This window comes from Myotis myotis, unplaced genomic scaffold, assembly GCF_014108235.1.
Source record: "Myotis myotis isolate mMyoMyo1 unplaced genomic scaffold, mMyoMyo1.p scaffold_m19_p_24, whole genome shotgun sequence".
Classification (NCBI taxonomy): domain Eukaryota; kingdom Metazoa; phylum Chordata; class Mammalia; order Chiroptera; family Vespertilionidae; genus Myotis; species Myotis myotis.
In genome coordinates, this window is record NW_023416329.1 from 2202250 (window position 1) to 2223052 (window position 20803).

A 20803-nucleotide genomic window follows, 5' to 3' on the forward strand; every position below is an offset into this window, starting at 1 on the left:
TCTTTCCTAGCTAAAGCTGGGCCTGCTCCCCAGAGCCCAGGGCAGCTCTCAGGCTGGCCTGTTCCTGCTCAGAAGCTCAGGGCTCTTAGCAGGTGCCGCCCCTGCTGGGGAAGGCCCCCGGTGTCCTGGTCTGCAGGATGTGCCCACAGGAGGGCTCCTGGCACCTAGGCCCTGAGTGCTGATAGCACTGCTTGGCCCCTCATCCCGCTGGACTTGGGCTGGGAACTCCAGGAGGCAGGGCTAGGGAGGGCTGTCTCCACAGCACCAGAGACTCAGCTCTGGCCCCGAGGAGCTACTCAGCAAGGAAGTGAACAGGAACGAATGAACGAATGAATGCTGGTGAGAATTGTGTGTCCCCCCACTGGCAGTGGGGAGTGGGGAATGGGGAGTGGGAGGAGAAGGGGCTGTGAGCTGCATGGTCTGGTGGCTGAACACCAGGGATAATGGATGACAAGGGTTTCCAGAGAGATAGCCTGGGCCGGATAGGATATTGGCAGGCAGACACTTTTTATTCAAAGCATTATGCTTTCTTTTTTAAAAAATTGTTGTTGTTGATTTTTAGAGTCAGGGGGAGAGCAATAGAAACACCAATAGGCTGCCTCCTGCACGACCCCTACTGGGCATGGAGCCTGGGCATGTGCTCTGACCAGAAGGGAACCAGGAACCTTTTGGTCCATGGGGCCAGGCTCAATCCACTGAGCCACACCGGCTGGGCTTAAAGCATTCTACTTTTAACATATTTATTCTTACGACCATCTTGAACTTACGGAAAAAGTATTAACAATTTTCCTCTTGCAGCAGTAATACAAACTGTCTCCCCCCGCCCCCACATTATTGCACACATCCCATTTTTACATATGGTAAAGCTGACATATGGTAGAAAGTGAGGCGGTTACTCTCTTGTTTGGGAAAGAATGAGGCAGCGAGTTCTAAGGGGCAGGGAGGGGGCTGCTGGGCGTCCGGCAGGAGGAAAGCTAGGTAGCAGTGTGGGGGACAGAGGAAGAGAGATGTCTGGGCTCGGGGTACGTCTGGTTAAGTTTTCTCACTGCGGCTGGGGAGCAGGGGAGACAGAGATATTGAGTCCAGCAGGGCCTGGCTGCCAGCCTCGCAAGAGTGCCAGCCCTGTATGTGGGCTCCCTGCCAGGGCCTGGTGCTCAGGGGGCTTCCCCAGGGCCTGGTGCTCAGGGGGCTCCCCCAGGGCCTGGTACTCAGGGGGCTCCCTGCCAGGGCCTGATGCTCAGGGGGCTCCCTGCCAGGGCCTGGTGCTCAGGGGGCTCCCCCAGGGCCTGGTGCTCAGGGGGCTCCCTGCCAGGGCCTGGTGCTCAGGGGGCTCCCCCAGGGCCTGGTGCTCAGGGGGGGCTCCCCCAGGGCCTGGTGCTCAGGGGGGGCCCCCTGCAGGGCCTGGTGCTCAGGGGGCTCCCCCAGGGCCTGGTGCTCAGGGGGCTCCCTGCAGGGCCCGCCAAGTTGCCATCCATGGAAAAATACCTCATTGCCTGGGTGAGGTCTCCTTTGAAAATGGTCCTGAGACTGGGTACTCCCTGTGTTCTGGGGTGAAGGGAGGCTCCTCGCGCAGCGCTGGGCACACTGGCGGTGCCCTCTGTGCCTTGAGAGGCAGGGGCACAGGGTTCGGAGTTAAAATCCCGTGACAAGTGTCAGGTGGCGGTGGACACGGGCACTGGGAGCGGGAGGTCCTCCCAGGCGCTAGGAAGGCAGACCGGCCGCGGTCGGGCTCTCTGGGCGGGCCTGGCAGGGCACCTTCCAGGGCAGCCCCGGCTTCGGCTCCCCTCCGGCTTCGGCCCAGACGTTAACTCACTCCTGCGGGGAGGGAGGGCTGGTCTGGGGAGAGGCGGGGACCCGGCGCTGCGACCCTCCTCCCTCCTCTGCCGGCAGGGCCTCCGCAGCTCCCGTGGGGCTCCTGGCGGGGCGCGGGGTGGCGGGGGGTGGGGCGGGTAGGGGAGGTGGGGGGGGTGGCGGGGGGCGAGGTGTGCGGCCGGGATGGCTGGGGGTGGGGGTGACGGGTAGCTGGGGTGGCGGGGTGGTCGGGGTGGTCGGGGTGGCTGGTGGTCGGGTTGTGGCGATGGGGGTGTGGCCGGGGTGGCAGGGGGTGGGGGTGACGGGTAGCTGGGGTGGCTGGGTGGTCGGGGTGGTCGGGGTGGCTGGTGGTCGGGTTGTGGCGATGGGGGTGTGGCCGGGGTGGCAGGGGGTGGGAGTGACGGGTAGCTGGGGTGGCTGGGTGGCTGGGTGGTCGGGGTGGCTGGTGGTCGGGTTGTGGCGATGGGGGTGTGGCCGGGGTGGCAGGGGGTGGGAGTGACGGGTAGCTGGGGTGGCTGGGTGGCTGGGTGGTCGGGGTGGCTGGTGGTCGGGTTGTGGCGATGGGGGTGTGGCCGGGGTGGCAGGGGGGTGGGAGGTGACGGTGGCCTCGCAGCGCCCTCTGGTGGCCGGCACCTGGCGCGGCCGCGGGCGGGCGGGAGGCGGAGCTGCGGGGAGCGCGATCCCGCCGCCGGCTGCACAGTCCCGCCTGCGAGGCGGTGGGGCCTTTCGAACTTGCCAATCGGGATGGAACGTCACCTTCTCATCGGGACGGACAGCCGCCCCGTGGGTGCCAGGTCCTCCCTCCCTGGCCCGCGGGGCGGCGCCGGGAGCGGGGAGCGGGGGAGGGGCTGCGGGCCGCCCGGGAGGGAGGGAGGGAGGTCCCAGCGCTGGGGCGAGCCCCGCCCAGGAAGCGGCCTCCGACGCCGACCCGCAGTCTGGGCTGAGAGAGCGGGTTGGCGGGGGAGTGCGGCCCGGGGGAGGGGATGGGGAGGAGGCGCGGAGGGGCAGGCAGGTGGGCGAGGGCCGTGGGCAGGGCGGCTTTGCTGTCTCGGGAGTGGGCAGCTGGGACCCATTCTGAGACGCTGCTCTGGCACTTGGGAGACATGCAGGGCTGTTAGGAGGGTGGCAGCACCTGGAGTTTGGACCTCACGTCACAGGGGCGGTCCCCCCCCCCCCCCCCCCCCCCGCGTCCCTGCCGGTGAGGCAGGCCGGTGCCATGAACCCACCATGGGGAGCACTCGGTCTAGGATCTAGGTGCTCTGACTTAGGGTGTCAGTCTCCCACTCCAGCCCCCACACCAAGTCCGTGTGGGCTGGGCTCCCTCAGGCGACCAGGCTGTGAGACAAGCTGACTGTCATGCTGAGCTGAGACCCAGGAGTCACTAATTTAGTGACACACTAACAGTGCCAGCTACTTAACCCTCATCACGACGCTGTAAGGCACTAACAATCATATTGCCATTCTTAGACAAGGACATTCAGGCCCAGAGATGTTAAGGACTTTGCCCAAGGACACACAGCCTGGACCTAGTAGGGCTGTGCTCCCGGCCAGCTCAATGCCGAGGATGGGGCCTCCTCCCTGTTGACAGTTGCTCCTCAATCACATAGTACACCAAGATTTTATGGAAATTGGACTTGGGTTCTTATTTTTTAAATTTTATCTTATTGTTGAAACTATTACGGATGTTCCTCTTTCCCCCACTCCTCCCCACTCCCACCCCCTACCCAGGCCTTCACCCCACTATTGTCTGTGTCCATGGGTTATGCATATATGCATATAAGTTCTTTGGTTAATCTCTTCCCGCCCCACCCTTCTCTCTGAGAATTCTGTCTGTTGCATGCTTCTATGTCTCTGGATCTATTTTGTTTGTCAGTTTCTTTCTTTTAAAAATATATATTTTTATTGATTTCAGAGAGGAAGGGAGGGGGATAGAGAGATAGAAACATCAGTGATGAGAATCATTGATCAGCTGCCTCCTGCACGCCCCACACTGGGGATTGAGCCTGCAACCCAGGCATGTGCCCTCACTGGGAATCGAATCATGACCTCTGGGTTCATAGGTCTACACTCAGCCACTGAGCCGCGCTGGCTGGGCATACCACAGCTTTTTATCCACTCATCTACATGGGCACTTGGGCCGTTTCCAAATCTTAGCTAGTGCATGGACTTGTGTTCTTTACAGGGGCAGCTTGGGGTGATAGAAAGAATAGTTTTGGAGACTTGCTTTTCATTTACTGGCTCTGTCTGAGCCTCGGTGACCTCAACTGTAAACAGGACTAACAAGGATGATCTGTTATGTGCCGTCTGCCTCCTCAGTGAGTGGGAAGAAGATTCCTTGTGGATGAAGCCAGCGTAGCTCCCAGGAGGCTCCAGGGCAGGGCTGTGGAGGGTTTACCCCGCAGCTTTCCATAACACAGCCCAGCCTCCCCATCCCCATGGCAGGGTTTCCATGATGCCCAGCTCCGAGGAGCCAGTCATCTGGGAGTAGGAGGGACAGAGTTGGACAGCAGACCACAGGCCACCCGCGGTGGTCCAGGGCAACCAGGTGGGAGAGTCTGAGGCCAGGTCAGGGCCTTTAGCCTTGAGAAAGGCCTTACTTTCTAGGCTGGACCCTGGTGGAGGGGAGGGAAGGGCGCAGTGCCCCTCAGCACAGTCCACAGGCCAGGCTCAGAAATGGGGAGGAGACGGCCCTGGCTGGCTTCCCAGGGCGGGAGAAGGAGGCCTCTTTCCATAAGAGCAGACTGAGTTGAGGGAAGGCATCTGGAACCTTCCTCACTGGGTGAGGGTGCTGGCTGGCTGGATGGTGCACAGGTCTGCCCAGCGGTCCACAGTGGAGGCACAGAGCGCTGAGACCTGGGTTTTGAAAGCCCAGGCCTCAGAGAGCTCTGGGCAAGTAACTGCAATGCTCCTTTGCGCTGTCACCCCAAAAAGGTTTTAGCTTTCAGTGAACTGGAGGGGGGTCCCGAGGTGCGGCCGTGCATTCTCTCACTGCCTCCCGGGTGACCTCTCCAGTCCCTGGCACCCACTCTTTCTACCAAAGATGGAGAGCACAGGTGCCCAGGCAGCCGGACCTGGGCTGCGGCTCCTCAGCATCTCCACCCCAGGCTCCCTGAGCGACTCCTTCCAGACCCTTACCCCACACCCTAATCACACCAAGATGGAGGTCCCCCAATACAATTCAAGCCAAGATGCTTTTCAGGAAAACAATTGTAGCTCGTCCTGAACCCGAACTGAAAACCCTACTGCCCTGGCTGCCATCTGCTTTGTCCCAAAGCCTGGACTAGGTCCAGATTCCGCGAACGCATGCAGCTAGGCATTTCGGACGTCAAATCACCGGCCAGAGCGCACCGGAAGCACCTTCCAGTCGAGGCCAAGATGACCCCCTGCCCTCTCCCTGGAGAGGGAGAGGATCCCCGCGCCCACCCTGGCAGCTGCAGATATTTATAGCGCCTGGGGCCCTGCTCCAAAGGCTCCCCATCTCCCTTAGTTCCGCTGCCAATTCAAACCTGGGCCCCAAGAAGCCCAGGACTGTGTCTCTGGTTAAAATGGAATTGTCCTGCTCCGATATTAAAGCCCCTTTCCTGGAGGGAGTGGGACAGGACGTGGGGGAAATGAATCCCTGACACACTTTCTTTGGATCTTTTTGGCTTGCAGTGCCTGCAAATACCTACAGCCCATCTCCGGGGGCCAATTACAGCCCAACTCCCTACACCCCCTCGCCTGCCCCCGCCTACACCCCCTCGCCTGCCCCCACCTACACCCCCTCCCCTGCCCCTGCCAATACCCCCTCGCCTGCCCCCACCTACTCCCCCTCCCCAGCACCAGCCTACACCCCCTCGCCTGCCCCGAGCTATGAGCCTGCACCCTCAGTGGCCCACAGCAGGGGTCCTGCTGAACCTTCCAGCCGCCCCCCTTGGGCCACAGACGACAGCTTCTCTCAGAAGTTTGCTCCTGGCAAGAGCACCACTTCTATCAGCAAGCAGCCCCTGCCTGGAGGGACCTCTGCCTACACCCCAGGTTCCCAGGTGTCCCCCCTCGCCAGGGGCACCTTCCAGAGGGCTGAGCGCTTCCCAGCCAGCAGCCGGACTCCGCTCTGTGGCCACTGCAACAACGTCATCAGGTATGACCGGCTGTGGCCCTGCGCTGGGGTGCTGGGGGTGCGGCAGGCGCCGCTGAGCCCTGTGGTGGGCGGGGGAACGGGAGGGCAGGTATAGGGAGACTCCAGGCCCGCGGGGCAGCCTCAGGTCCCTCGGGGTCAGCGTCAGGTCTGACCTTCTCTGAGCTGTGGCTTCCATCCCTGGTGACACCCGCTTCCCTGAGGAGCTGGAGGGTGCAGTGAGGTAAGTGGGTGAAGCCCCCAGCGGTGCCTGTGCGGGGACCACCCCCTTGGGCTCAGGCCAGTCCTTGCAGCAGCAGTTGTGGGTGGGGAGGTTGGGGCCTGCTGGCTGCACGCTTGCTGGCAGTGCAGGCTGGGAGCCAGCTCTCCTTTAGGGGAGCTTTGGGGCCGTCCACGGACAGGCCTGTGTGCTCAGGGCATCGGGGCACCTGCCACTCTAAGAGACAAGTCATTTCAAGCCTAGAAGCCGGGTGATGGGTGGTGCTGGTTTGAATATAGTATGTCTACAGTATTGGTGTGTGTTTGGCAGGCGCTGAGGGTGGCATATTTACGTATATATGAAAAATACACTTTTATTTAAAAGTAAGGTAACACATCCTCAGAGGAGAATTAGAAAAATCAGAATGAAAATATAAAACATTTCCTCAGCGTCCCACTCTTCTAACTACTAAAGTGGAGCTAGACTCCCAGGTTTGTGTGCTGGGCCCACCCGACCAGCCACTGGCCTGGAGCAACGGCACCTCTCCACGCCCCGGGGCCCTTACCCAAAGCAGGCCTGATAGCAGAGCCGACTTGACTTCGTAGGATTGCTGGGGGATGGAGTTAACAAATACAGGTTCCTCTCGACTGGTGCCTGACTGGTGCCTGGCAGAGAGGAAGGCCTTGGTAAGTGTATGGCGTCAGCACCTCGTTGCTCTTGCCAGCGGAATGGCTGTCCCCGTGTGAGCCGCCCCTGCTGCAGGTGTGGGAGTGGCTTCCAGGTCCCTGGGGAAGGGGTGCAACAGGAACACCCTTCAAGGAGCTTCGTGTGAATTTTCCATGACTTCATTAGAACAGTCACAAGTCGGGGTTGTTGGGGGGACTCAAAGGATCTGGCCTCAAGCTTTTGGGGCTTCCTTAGTAGGTGCTGTTCTCTGCTTCCCAGGGGCCCCTTCCTGGTAGCCATGGGCCGCTCCTGGCACCCAGAGGAGTTCAACTGCGCTTACTGCAAGTCCTCCCTGGCCGACGTGTGCTTCCTGGAGGAGCAGGGCGCCGTGTACTGCGAGCGGTGTTACGAGCAGTTCTTTGCCCCGATCTGTGCCAAGTGCAACACCAAGATCATGGGGGTAAGTGGGCAGAGCCTTCCCTTTGGCCTTGTCTTTTCCCCAAGCGACCTCTTCCCTCCTCCGAGAAAGCCGAGAAGTGGCTGCTCACAGCGAGGGCAGCTCCACTCTGGTTCTGGAAGGAAGTTGGTTTGCCACCAACGAACTAGGGAGCCAGTGAACCTGAGGCGAGAGATGAGCACCTCCCTGGGCCACAGCTCCCAGTGGCAGTGGAGCTTCTGCAAAGCAAGTTATGTCTTCACCCCCGACCTTCCCTGCACCCACACGTGGCCGTGACCCTGGGCCCCCCTTTGGGAAAAGGGCTGCCACAAGCAGCACCTCCTCCAGTGAAGCCTCACAGTGACGTGAGCACGGGCAGCCCGGCCCAGCCAGCACTGCGGGAGAGGAGCCCGCTGCAGGCCTTTCCGTGGGCGGGGCCTGCTGTTTTGGGGGTGGGGGGGCGCTCCCCACCGGCTCCTGGCCTGAAGGAGCTTCTTCCCGCAGGAGGTGATGCACGCCCTGAGGCAGACGTGGCACACCAGCTGCTTCATCTGCGCAGCCTGCAAGAAGCCCTTCGGGAACAGCCTCTTCCACATGGAAGACGGGGAGCCCTACTGTGAGAAAGGTAGGCTGCTGTGCTGGGACCCCCCCACCCCCCTCCCCCCCATCCCCCCATCCCGGAGAAAGGGGCAGCACAGGGACCGCCTGCAGAGGTCCAGTGGATGGAACCACCCGGAGGCTCCAAGTGGCAGCTTCTGCCACTACTACACAAAGGCCGTTTACTGCACTGTTTCCCCTGCCCCCTGGGCTGCAGCTTTCCTTGGGTGGGGGTGAGGGGTGGGGGCTGCGGGGCAAGGTAGGGGCTTGTTTTATACACATTCAACCTCTGCCCCCTTCCCTGCACCAATTACGTGGATCACAAGTTGGCATCTTGTAGCAGCGTGGGAAACCCTTCAGATGATTTTGAGTTGGAGACGAAAAAGTCTAGTCTGAAAAGGCTTTGGCTCTGGACTTTATGCTGGGTTCTGTTCCAAGCTCCACCTCAGGCTGACTGTCCAACCCTGAGTGAGTTACTGAACTCCTCAGAGCCTCACTTTTCCCATCTGTAAAATGGGGGAACTAAGTACCTGCCTCGCGTCATTGCGTGAGGATTAAACAGAGAACCTGTGTAAAGCAAATCCGTGGTAGTCCGTCTCCCTGCTCCTAGTGTTCCTCCCGCCTGAACGCAGAGTTTCTCTGCTTCCCAAAGGCCAGGATGTTATCTTGGAACTTGGAGTACCGTATCATCAATTCTGAAGACAAAGCACTGCATCAGAGAGGAGGGGGTCGGGCTAACTGGCCATTCACTCACTCACTCACTCGCTCACTCACTCACTCGCTCACTCATTTATTCACAGCCTGCCTCTTTCAGAAAAGGGTTTGAGGCAGATTCCAACAAAGGCAACATAGACATGAATAAGACACTAGGAATAGAAAGTCAGTTCTAAGTAGAAGAGGGAAGAGAAGCGGGCTGGTTACGAAGAGGAACGGAGCCGCAGTGGCTGGGGGCACATTCGAGGGAAAAGGAGAAACACAGTAAGTCATTTACGTTATTTTTAAAAAATATATTTTTATTGATTTCAGAGAGGAAAGGAGAGGGAGAGAGAGAGAGAAACATCAATGATGAGAGAGAGTCACGGATCGCCTGCCTCCTGCACGCCCGCCCCCGCCCCCGCCCCCGCCCCCGCCCCGCCCTGGGGATCGAACCCGCAGCACGGGCATGTGCCCCGACCTCCTGGCTCGGAGGCCCACACGCAACCACTGAGCCGCGGCAAGTTAGTTTACTTTAAGTGAGAAAGGGAAACGGTCCAGCCCCTCACGGGGAAAAGCAAAACAAAATGAAACTTGCCCCTCTGTCAATAAATTATAAAATAATTTCTTGGGTTCATACATACTGGTAAATTCTCTTTCCAGCTCTGAAGTTAATTGAATGACTTAGTTACTTAATAAGTAATACTCTGTGTCTCATTTTCCATATCTGTGAAAGGGCGAAGATAACATGCGTTTTTCCTCCTTATGAACATATGGTGATTCCTGGTAATTAAGTATTATTGTTCCAAATGTGTGTTGCTCTTCTTAGTCACCTAAGAGCATTGCAACTTTAATAATTTGTGATGAATCACACTTTGTGTCTCAGGTTTTCGAAAAGAATGATGGATTTCCACCCTCGCCCCTGCCCCTCTCCATGACGAGGGGCCCTGGGCTGCTTTCCCTTTTGACTCTCGGAGCACAGGTGTGCACATGGCCCCTCAGGATCCTGCTCTCAGTTCTGTTGGGTCTGCGCCCAGAGGACTTGCTGGGTCATGTGATGGTCCTGTTTTTTCACTTTTTGAGGAACCTTCATGCTGTTTCCCATAGTAGTTGCTCCATTTTACTAGTATATCCCACCAACAGCACACAGGGTTACAATTTCTCTACATTTTTGCCCACAGTTATTTTCTGATTTTTAAAATATTTTGCCGGCAACCATCCTGATGAGTGTGATGTGATGTCTCATTGTGGCACTTTGTCATAGTTTTTATTAACAACTTGGAAGAAGGTACAGAGCGATAGGACTCGGACGCAGACAGATTTCAGTTGGCTGAAACAATGAGCTGACACTCTGTGCAACAGCTTGCACGTAAGTGAGACGGGTGTGAGGTCAGGCCCTCCCGGGCTGGCCTGCACCTGAGCACTGCCCAGGCCTGGCAGGGCTTAGTCACCTGGGGACTTTTAAAGAGATAGAGAAAATAAATTCCCAAACCTCCAGAAGCCGAACTCGTGGGGTGCCCTCCCGACCAGGTGATTTTAAATGCAGTTAGGTCTGGGGATCCAAGTGCAGTCCCACCAGCAACTTGAACATCACCGGAACCTTTTAGAAACGCGGGCTCCAGCCCCACCTCAACACTGTGGAAGCAGAAGCTCTGAGGGGTGGGGCCAGCAATGTGTGCGGGTCGCTTGCCTCCTGGGTTAAGTCATTCCTAGTATCTTAACTGTGTTGCTGCAGTGGTAAATGGGATTGATTTTAGTTTCTGTGAGTTCACTATTGGTGTATAAAAATGCCATTGATTTCTGGGTGTTAATTTTTTATCCTGCTATATTGCCAAATTGATTTATTAAATCTAATAGTTTTTTTGGTGGTCCTTAGGGTTTTCTGTGTACAATATCATGTTATCTGCAAATAATGAGTTTTACATCCTCCTTTCCAATTTGGATGCCTTTTATTTCTTTTTCTTGTCTGATTGTTGTGGCTAGGACTTCCAGTGCTATCTATACTAATAAAAGGGTAATATGCTAATTAGACCAGATCAACCAGACACCTTCCCAAAGTCTGACTTCCTTCTGGACAAAGCCACGGTGGCAGGGGCCAAGGCAGGGGCTGTTAGGGGCAATCAGGCCGGCAAGGGAGCAAGCAGTTAGGGGCAAGATTAGGCTGGTGCTGGGGAGCAAGCAGTTAGGCGGCAATCAGGCCGGCATGGGAGTGGTTAGGGGAGGATCAGGACAGCAGGGGAATGGTTAGGAGCCAGAAGTCCAGGATTATGTGGGGGATGTCCCCAGAGGGGTCCCAGATTGGAGAGGGTAAAGGCCGGGCTGAGGGATACACCCCCCCCCCATGCACGAATTTCATGCACTGGGCCTCTAGTGTTGAATAAGAGTGGTGAAAGCAGACATCCTGTTCTTAGGGGAAATGCTTTTAGTTTTTTCCCATTGAGTATGATGTTGGTTGTAGGTTTGTCATATATGATCTTTATTATGTTGAGGTATGCTCCCTCTATTCCAAGTTTGCTGAGAGCTTTTATCAAAAATGGGTGTTGGATTTTGTCAAATGCTTTTTCTGTGTCTATTGATATAATCATGTGATTTTTCTCTTTCAGTTTGTGTATGTGATGTATCACGTTTTTTGATTTGCAAATATTGTACCAGCCTTGCATCCCTGGAATAAATCCCACTTGGTCATGGTGTATGATCTTTTTAATATATTGCTGGAAGCAATTTGTTATTATTTTGTTGAGGATTTTAGCATCTATGTTCATTAGGAATATTGGCCTGTAATTCTCTTTCTTTGTAGTGTCTTTGCCTGGTTTTGGAATTAGGACAAAGAGATCTTGGAAATGTTCCTTCCTCTTGAATTTTTTGTAATGGTTTGAGGAGTATTGGTGTTAGTTCTCCTTTAAATGTTTGGTAAAACTCCCCTGTGAAGCCATCCGGACCTGGGCTTTTGTTTGCTGGGAGTTTTTTGATTACTGCTTTAATTTCATCAATAGTTATCAGCCTACTCAAGTTTTCTGATTCTTCCTGATTCAGTTTTACAAAATTGTATTTTCTAGGAGTTTGTCCATTTCAACCAGGTTGTCCAGCTTGTCAGCATATAGTTGTTCATAGTATTTTCTTATAGTCCTTGGCAGTCTGTGCTTTAATGAACCTCCAGATGATTCTGACGTGTGAGAACCATTGTCTGATAAAGCACTGAACCATTTTTCAACTCAGAGCATGTGATTTGATGGATGGAAATCCTTTTACAAGAGCAATAAACCCATTAAATACAGGGTATGAATTCAGTTTGGGGCAAATGACAGTCAAAGAACATTGTAACAACCTAATAAATGAGGAACTAGATTATGCTTCTGGGGGGAGGCCCATGTACAAGCTAATTCATTATGGATTATGTTCTCCTTTTGTAGTATAAATGAGGAAAATATCAGCTTTTTAAAAAATGTATTAGGGTCAGATCTGTGCTATAATGTTTTAAAAAATATTTTTTTATTGATTTTTTTTTTTTTTTTTTTTTTTTTTTTAGAGAGAGAGGAAAGGAGAGGGGAGAGATAGAAACATTGATGAGAGTGAAACATCATCAATCAGCTGTCTCCTACACACCCCTCAGAAGGGATTGAGCCCACAACCTGGGCCTGTGCCCTGACCTGGAATCGAACTGGTGGCCTCTTGGTTCCTGGGTCGATGCTCAACCACTGAGCTACACCGGCTAGGCAAGTGCTACCAAATTTTAAAGCAAATTAGCAGTTCTCAAGGTCATATAGAATTAAGTTAAAAACAGAAAAATCAATCCATAGTATCCAGGGGTGGGCAAACTTTTTGACTCGAGGGCCACAATGGGTTCTTAAACTGGACCGGAGGCCGGAACAAAAGCATGGATGGAGTGTTTGTGTGAACTAATATAAATTCAAAGTAAACATCATTACATAAAAGGGTACGGTCTTTTTTTTTTTTTTTTTAGTTTTATTCATTTCAAACGGGCCGGATTCGGCCCGCGGGCCGTAGTTTGCCCACGGCTGGTATAGACTAAACACCCCCAAAATAAAATCAAGCCATTTTAAGAGATTAATCTATGAAAAATCATTGGTTTCACAAGAGAAGGAATTACTATTTAATATGGTTTTTTTGAACCATTTATCCATCAAATGTGTGCCAGTTCCTGTGCAAAATGCTGAGCATGGGGTGGGGGAGTTCTGCGCTCAAACACCTCAAGAAGACATCACCTATGAGATGCCAACACATCAGTGGACAGTTAAGAGATGAATGAATGAATGAATGAATGAATGAATGAATGAATGAGTGAGTGAATAGGAAGGGAAGTCCAGGAGAAGCCTCCAGAAGGCCATCTCATATTTCTTGGTGGGTTTGGGGATGACGACTCCCCAGAAGGAAGGCATGGCCCAAAGAATGTCAGGGGTCCAGGCAGACAAAGTGAGGCGGGTGTTCCAAGCCTGGTCCTGGTCCATGCAGAGGCGTGGAGGTGGAGGACAGAGCCCAGGGCATCTGGAGACCAACAGGGAGTAAGTTAGGAGTGGGTGCAGGGTTTGGAGATGGTGGCCTATAGCCCTGTTTCTCATCCCACATTGATAATTTCCTACAGTGCAGAGAGTGAACCATAACCTGCTGTGTTCCTGAAGGAAGCAGAATAATGTTTTCCTAGTTCTGGTGTGGTGATAGATTTCTGTCTACTGAACAAATTAAATGTTTGGTCAGAAACAAGGTTGACAGACTGCAATATATGTAAAAGCATTTGCATGTCAAACTAAATTAAACCCCAAAAGGGAAACTGTACATTGGAAAATATGCAAGAGATGGAACTTGCCAAAGCTCAGTGGCAGATAGTCGCTGGAGGCAGCCGGCAGTCATGGGACGGGGTCAGTCCACCGCGCTCCTCCACTGTGTGACGGAACCTCTGCAGCCAAACTCCTGGTCTTTAACATGGGAATCATGCTTGTTCTCAGAGCTGCTGTGAAGATCAAACAAGACACGCAGAGAAGCACTAACAGCAGACTAATAGCGGGACCAGTTCCCTCCCCTCCTCTCATCACTCACAAAGACACTCAAAATTAGAGCCAACATTTTGAGGCTTTGTGCCAAGTCCTTCACATACATGATCTTACTTATTCTTATAACAACGCCACAAGTTAGGTGCTGTAGTTATTCCCACTATATAGATGAGAAAGTAGAGGCACTGAGAGGTCAGGCAACTTACCTCAGGTTTGAACAATTCCTTAATAAAGCTGGGATTTGAACCCGGCTCACTCTTTCTTCAGAACTCAAAGTCATAACCCCCATGGCTACTGTCCCCAGGCTACTGTCCAGAAAGCTGCCGAAAGGAAAAGCCACGGGGCAGCGCTGTGGAGACAGCTCTGGGGAAACGAAGGCTTCGTAGCAGTCGTCAGGGTTTTCTAGAGAACCTGGGAGAGTGCCCCAGTGCGCAGTGGGTCTGCTGCCCCGGTCCCAGAGCCTGGCTCCTGTGGCCGAGGTGCACAGGGCCTGGCCCTGGGGTCTCAGCCGTGGACTCTGGCGAGGCCCTTCCCTCTTTGATCCCGTTTGCTCAGCCACAAAGTCAAACCAAACCAAACAGAAAAACAATGATAGTTCAGTCTTTGAGGGATTTCACAAAGGTTAACTTCATTCATTGATTTATTGATTCATTGATTCATCCATTCACTCATTCATTCAACACATATGTGTACCAGGCACTGAGCTGGGAGTACAAAGACTTTGACACTGAGATATCAGTAAATAGTGTCATCTACTGAGAATGCTTGGTAAACTATAAAGCATTATACAAATAATATTTGTTATTATCTTCTTGGCGGAGGCGGGGGGCAGAGGAGCGGGGAGGGGTCTGGTGGGGAAAAGGGTACATGCCCCAACAAAGTAGCTCAATTATTGTTTCCAGTAGTGAAAATTTGCTATTAAAACAAATGCCCAATAACAGAAGAATGACCAAGCAAAGAACAGTCTATAGCTATTAAAAATGTTAAGGGCTCTCATTCTTCCGAAATAAGCAAAGTTGCTGGGAAATTTTTTCCTTTTTCTGTGACTGTCTGCCTGGCTCTAAGGGGACAGAGATGGAGGAGAAGCTCAGCTGCAGAAAGTGAATGAGAGTTTGAGAAAGTGCTCGCAAGTCAAATAGGCCTAGGGTGCTAACTAAGCCTCAGCCTGCACGATTCCAGTTCTTAATAGAAAAGGAAAAAACAAATCTTGTAACTGAGTGTTTCGTCTGCAAGATGACAAGTAACCCGTTGGGTTTCCCCCACTGCCCTGGCCCTGGCCGGGGGTTGGCCGGCACTGGCCGGGACACTCCTCCTCGCGGCTGGCTGCTGGTCCTCACTCTGCCTTTCGTTTCAGACTACATCACTCTGTTCAGCACCAAGTGCCACGGCTGCGATTTCCCTGTGGAGGCTGGTGACAAGTTCATCGAAGCCCTGGGTCATACCTGGCACGACACCTGCTTCATTTGTGCAGTATGTTTTTAGCATGGGGTTCTGGCTTTCTGAGAAGGGGCAGGAGGGACCTAGAGGGCCAGACCCACACTCTACATCCTTCCAACTCTGGCCTTCTAATATTCTGATTGTTTATAAAAGCTGGCAAATACCATGATGCCTTGATATTTCACAGTTGAACAAAGTTTTATTACTAGTAATTTTTATTAACCAGGATGGCTTTGTTACTCTCCATTTCATTAGGGACAACAGAGAGCCCAGGACCTGCCTCACCAGCGTTGCTCTTAGTAGGTGAGAGCAGTGACTTACGCTGAGATTTAAAGGAGGCAGATGCTTCCTATAGTTGTAAGTTGTTTCAGATATGATGAAGTGATTCAAGAGTTTCCCCCCCCCCTAAATTTTCATTAGGATCGATAGATTGGAGCTTATTGACTAATCCTATAAAAAGTTGAGATAAAGTTTCTTTTGATACAACCTTTAGAAAGTAGGATTGAATATAATTTCATTTTCCTAAATGGTCTTCTTCTTGATGTGTAGTTGCCAGGAGATAAGCCCTACATTAACTATTAACCATGTGTGATGTATTTCTGCTAGACAGCCCGATCATTTTGATCAGGGAGATTGGCATTTTCTTCCCGCGGGCTTTGGGTTGGGGAGGGGACTCGGCAATGAGCCTGCTGACATTTACATCCTGACATTTAAAGTAGGGGAATAGCCAACTTAATTTGGGAAAGTTAATGTGCTACTACTATTTTTTTCTTTTTACCAGAGCCGATCAAGGTAAATTTCGGGGATGTGTGAAAGATCTGTGTAGTTTAAACTTGAAGCGTTTTTATAAACTTATGACATAGGACAACCTAAGTCATAAAGTTTACTGCTATACATCAGGTTTTACAATTCATTTCTACACTGCCCCCTCAAAGTAGTGGGGTGCACTGTATCCCCTCTGTGTAGCAGTCTGGTAGGCCTGCCATAACAAAGTACCATAAACTAATGCCTCAACCAACAGAAACGTATTCGCTCACAGTGCTGGGAGCTAGAAGTCCAAATTCAAGGTGTCAGCAGGGCTGTGCTCTCTCCCCTGGGTTCTGCCTGCAGTCCTCGCTGTTTCTTGGCCTCTAACTGCGTAACTCTAGTCTTCGACTCCATCGTCACATGACTGTTTGCCCTCCGTGTGCCTGTCTTCACATGGCTTTCTCCTCTGTGTGTGTGGCTCCTCTGAAAAGGACACTGGCCGCATTGGAGTGAGGGCCCACCTCACTCCAGTGTGCCCCCTTCTTAACTTCCATCTTCATCACATCTGCAAAGACCGTTTCCACCAAGATCCCTGCTGGGTCCCTACGCCGGGTGAGCTGGGGGTTGAGACTTCAACAAATGAAATGGGGGGTGCGGGGTGGGGGAGACACTGATTTTCCAGATCTTTGAACACATTCTCTAGTTGCCTTTTATAGTCTTTTAAATACATCAGGGCCTGCACTCCAAAGAGAAGAGGGACAATGATATAAATATGCTGACTTTGGGGTTGTCCCCAGTTCAGCAAGGCACAGAATATGGCTCTCTGACCCTTACACTCCAGCTGTGGCTTGTCTGATCCTAAGATGCTGCCTACATGTCTGATTACCCAACTTCTGCAAGAACCCAGGAGACTTGGAGAAGGTCCAGAGAGACAGTGGCACAGAGGCCTCTCCTAGGCAGGCTGAGGAGAGGTCTGCGTTGCATGGAGAGGGAGCTGTGGCAAACGTGAGCGGGGTCTGCTCCCTTGAGCTCGCTGTGTTTGGCTGAGAGGCATGATCACAAGCACAAGTCCCAGAGGGAGAACCAAAGAAGCAGCAAAGCTTAGGGCTGTTCAGACTGAGATTACAGCTAAGCTCTGGTCAAGTGTGAGAGATCCATAGCTCTGCCCAAAGGATCCGCCCAAAGGAACCAGGCAGATCCCATCCTGTGGAGAATCACCATGTCCTCCCCGCAACAAGCCCTGTGTGGCACTCCCTGTCCTGTTAGGGTTTATCAAAATGGAACATGGCTTGAATTTTTGGAAAACAATCGTTCAATTGGAAAACTTTGAGGGTTTTCTTGGTTCTCTTTCCAAATCACTTTTAATGAGCATATATTTTTCTTTTAACTTAAAAAAAAAAACAAAAAAACTGTAAGAAAGGAAGACCAGGACTAGCTCCCCCAGTTGACGGTGTTTCCTGCAGTCATATCTCAGGAGAGCACATCCTTCAGACTAATTCCAATGACCAAGTCTGGGAGCGCAAGAGCATTCCAGAAGTTCCCCCTCAGGGAATTTAGAATCTTGAAGGAAAGCAAAGCAGCACATACCAGCAATTCACAGCAGCACAGACAGCATTGCTGAAATCCCACGCACATAGAACGAAGGCTCAGAAAAGGCAGTGTGGGTCAAGGGAAGGGCTCAGCTCCTGTCTGCCTTTGGCACTTGAGTTCCAGGGAAAGAATTTGGGTCCTACCTTCCTGGGGGAAGGATGTCTTCCTGGCCCCTCGTTTCCTCCAAGTTTAGTGGGTTTCTGGCCCTTCCTCACCAGCGTGGGTAACAGGAGGGGACGCTGGTGGCATAACTTCTGTGGGCAGTGCTGAGGCTGCTGCACCCGGCCTATTTCATCGCCTTCCACTCTGTAGCCAGCACTGTTCATGGCCACCACTCCTTCCCAGCCAGGCCCGATGCTCCTAGACCCCGGACCTGGGGAGGCGGCCATCCCGGCTGTGCCGGTGCTGAGTAGGCTGGAGACCCCCTCCACCACGAAGCCACCATGCATCCTGCCTGCAGCCTCCTGGCCCAAGACACTGAGCACAACCTTGTTATGACAAATCCTGTTCTCAGTCTCATCTCATAAGGGAGCCTCCTCTGAGGTTCTAGCCCTGCCTCATCTTTGGTCTTCAGTCCCCCCAACTCCTTGTCCAGCCTGACTCATCCCAGAGTTCTCACCAGCGGCCAGCACTGTCGCAGACCAGGCAGGGTTGGCAGGCATCTCCTGGCCAACTCACTCCAGAGAGGTCTTTCTGTCTCCATGAAACCTATCTCCAGTTGGATCTTGAGTGCCACCTTCTTGGACTTGGCTCCAAACTGTCATCAGCAGCTTGAGGCCACCACAGGAGCCTGGTTACGCTCAATATGACTGTATCTGCCTGGGAAGTTTTCAGACACTTTCAGGTCATGTCTTCCAGAGCCCCCTGGCAAGTCTGTGGGACCCTACGGGTGACATCAGGGCTTTGCACACGGGCCCTCATGATGCCGCTTTTCTTGCCAACTCTCTTGGCGTGGACACACGCTCACTGACCCCGTGGGGTGATTGCCCCATCCTCATGCCTCCCCATATGTGGGAACTCCACCTGCATTTCTTTACCCAATGTTAGTGTCCTGGTTGTGGCCCCAGTTCTACTCCCCGTTAGGGACCCTCAGCGCCCTCTCTGAGGCTGGGCCAATCCCAGCCAATGTGGCTTCCCATCTGACTCTGACTCATTGGCATTATCGCTCACCCAGGGCCAGCCTACACATTGGTAGTCTAAAAGCTGGGAGGGCTGGAAGCATTTTTCCAAGCCTGTTGAGATCTTGCTTCCAGTTGTATCTTCTGTTTGGCTCAAATACATTTTTATAAAGCTTCTCTCAGGTTTGGACATTCTTACATCTATAACACGAGGCGGGCGCTTTGCCAAACAATGTGCATAAATCTCTCAATCATCCGGCCTTCATGGTATAACGCACACAGAACCCGACTCGGTGCCATCCCTTCCCTTCCTCTAAGAGTTCTTCTCTCAGGTACACCTGCCACACGGAGGCAGGGTCCCATAGGGCAGTGCGGACTTTTTTTGTCTGTTTTGTTTTTGTTTTTTGTTAATCCTCGCCCGAGGATATTTTCCCATTGATTTTTCGGGAGAGTGGAAGAGAGAGGGAAAGACAGAAACACCGATGTGAGAGAAACACATGGATTGGTTGCCTCCTGCATGAGCCCTGATCAGGGCCCAGGCCAGGGAGCCTGCAACCAAGGTACATGCCCTTGACCGGAATCGAACCCGGGACCTTTTGGTCCACAGGCTGACGCTCTATCCACTGAGCCACACTGGCCAGGGCAGCGGTGCAGACTCTTACTTTCTTTCACTCTGGCTAGAGGTATGTAAGCTTAGAGGTGACAAGCTACTGAGGGCTTTGTTTGGTTTTTTATTTTACTAAAGTGAGAGTTCTCTAGTGGTGTTTGTGGAGCTTTTCTTATTTCATTGCGAGTGAGGATAATTTTCTGGCGTGTTTGCTAGTTTACTAACGGTATTTTTTTAGATGTTAACCATCTCTGTGGATATTGACTAGTATTGGTTCCTTGTTAATTTTTGGATAGTGCCAACGGGTCTTCAGCATGCATATTTCTCTACTCCATTAATTTAATTTAATTTGAGTTTTACTCCATGTTCCTCTCAGGAAGTCTTCAGTTCATACAGTTTAACCCAGCGAGTCTGCTTCCGCAGTTAAGGCTTGGAGGTGGGAGAAAGGGCTGCTGCCCCCTCTGCCCGGGACAGCGCTTTCCCTAAAGGGGTGACAAACCTTTGGCGGGTGCTCCCCCTCGGGCCTGCACGCGGCCTGTGTCACCCGGTCTGTTTTCTGTCCCAGGTCTGCCATGTGAATCTGGAGGGGCAGCCGTTCTACTCCAAGAAGGACAAACCCCTGTGCAAGAAGCACGCGCACGCCATCAACGTGTAGGGAGCCCGGGCGGGGCAGGCGGGCCGCTGCCGCTGCCGCTGCCGGAGGAACGGAGACCCTGACGGATGGAGAGGGAAGCACCGAGCGCTCCTGAGTGTAACTTAGTCCTTCTCTGCACAGACTGTGCATTTGCCTAGTTCAGACTAGAAGCCAAATGGAGGTTCCTAAGCCAAAGTAGTAATTAACCCCAGACTGGAATTGCACCTCGGACGTTTAGGACCGCATCCTGGGAACTCAAAAGTGAAAAACAAAAAGTAACTTTAACTTTCCCCAGCGATGCACGTCCCGGGCCACCAGCGCCAGGCGAGCGGGCGGAGGAGGCTCCAAGGCCGGGCTCCGGGCTCCGGGCTCCGGGCTCCGGGTAGGCAGCGCCACGTGCCGACGGGGCGGGTGTCCTCACGGGGCGGGGGTCCGCCGAGCCCAGGGGGCGCGGGGAGGCCTCCCTGCGGGGAGGAGGTGGCGTCCTGGCTGGTGCGGCTCGGACCTCAGGCCTCAGACCTGGAAGGAGCGCGGTCAGGGAGCCCCGCCTCGCAGGGCCAGGTCCTCCCCTCCCCGCTCCCCCAATCCCCCTCCCCCCCTCGCCCCCACCCTCCCAGCCAGAGGCGGTTCTGCAGCTCCGCTCTCAGTCGGAGGCCGCGATGTCCCAGACGCTTAGCTCCTTTACAAGTCGCGACGGGAAAGTGACTGCGGGTTTTCCCGGCTTCGCTTTACCGCGCGGGAGAGACTGAAAGCCTCCCCGTTCGGTCTGGCCTTGTGTGTGTGCGGCTGGGGCCCGCCCCCCCGCCCTGCAGCCCCCCCGCCCTGCAGCCCCCCCGCCCTGCAGCCCCCTGCAACCCCTAAGCCCCGCCCCTGCAGCCCGGCCCCCGAAGCCCCGCCCCCTGCAGCCCCGAAGCCCCGCCCCTGCAGCCCCGCCCCCGGCGGCCCCGAAGCCCCGCCCCCGGCGGCCCCGAAGCCCGGCGGCCCGGCCAGCGGGAAGGAGGGAGGCGGCGATGGAACTGGGTGGCGGATGGGCGGGGGGCTGCCCACACTCGGGGCAGCGGGAGGCCCCCTCTGCCAGCGTCAGTCGGAAGGCAGGCCTCCCACCAGCACCGGCCCGCGCGCTGGTGCTGGAAGGAAGAGGGAC

General features: G+C 53.8%; 1 protein-coding gene across 13 annotated transcripts in view; it reads left to right on the forward strand.

Annotated features, from left to right (window-relative positions):
- The window catches only part of LDB3 (LIM domain binding 3), a 56098-nt gene extending 35638 nt beyond the window's left edge, over nucleotides 1-20460 (forward strand). For 4 of the 13 annotated variants that reach the window (XM_036355950.1, XM_036355954.1, XM_036355956.1 and 1 more), the window contains 5 exons: nucleotides 5467-5932; nucleotides 7074-7254; nucleotides 7735-7855; nucleotides 14881-14996; nucleotides 19591-20458. In XM_036355950.1, the coding sequence (XP_036211843.1) occupies nucleotides 5467-5932; nucleotides 7074-7254; nucleotides 7735-7855; nucleotides 14881-14996; nucleotides 19591-19680 (974 nt within the window). In that variant the 3' untranslated portion in view covers nucleotides 19681-20458. Of the gene's footprint in view, nucleotides 1-5466; nucleotides 5933-7073; nucleotides 7255-7734; nucleotides 7856-14880; nucleotides 14997-19590 lie in introns of all 13 variants that reach the window. The other 9 variants (XM_036355948.1, XM_036355949.1, XM_036355961.1 and 6 more) reach the window with 4 other exon arrangements.
- The last annotated feature ends 343 nt before the right edge of the window (nucleotides 20461-20803 follow it).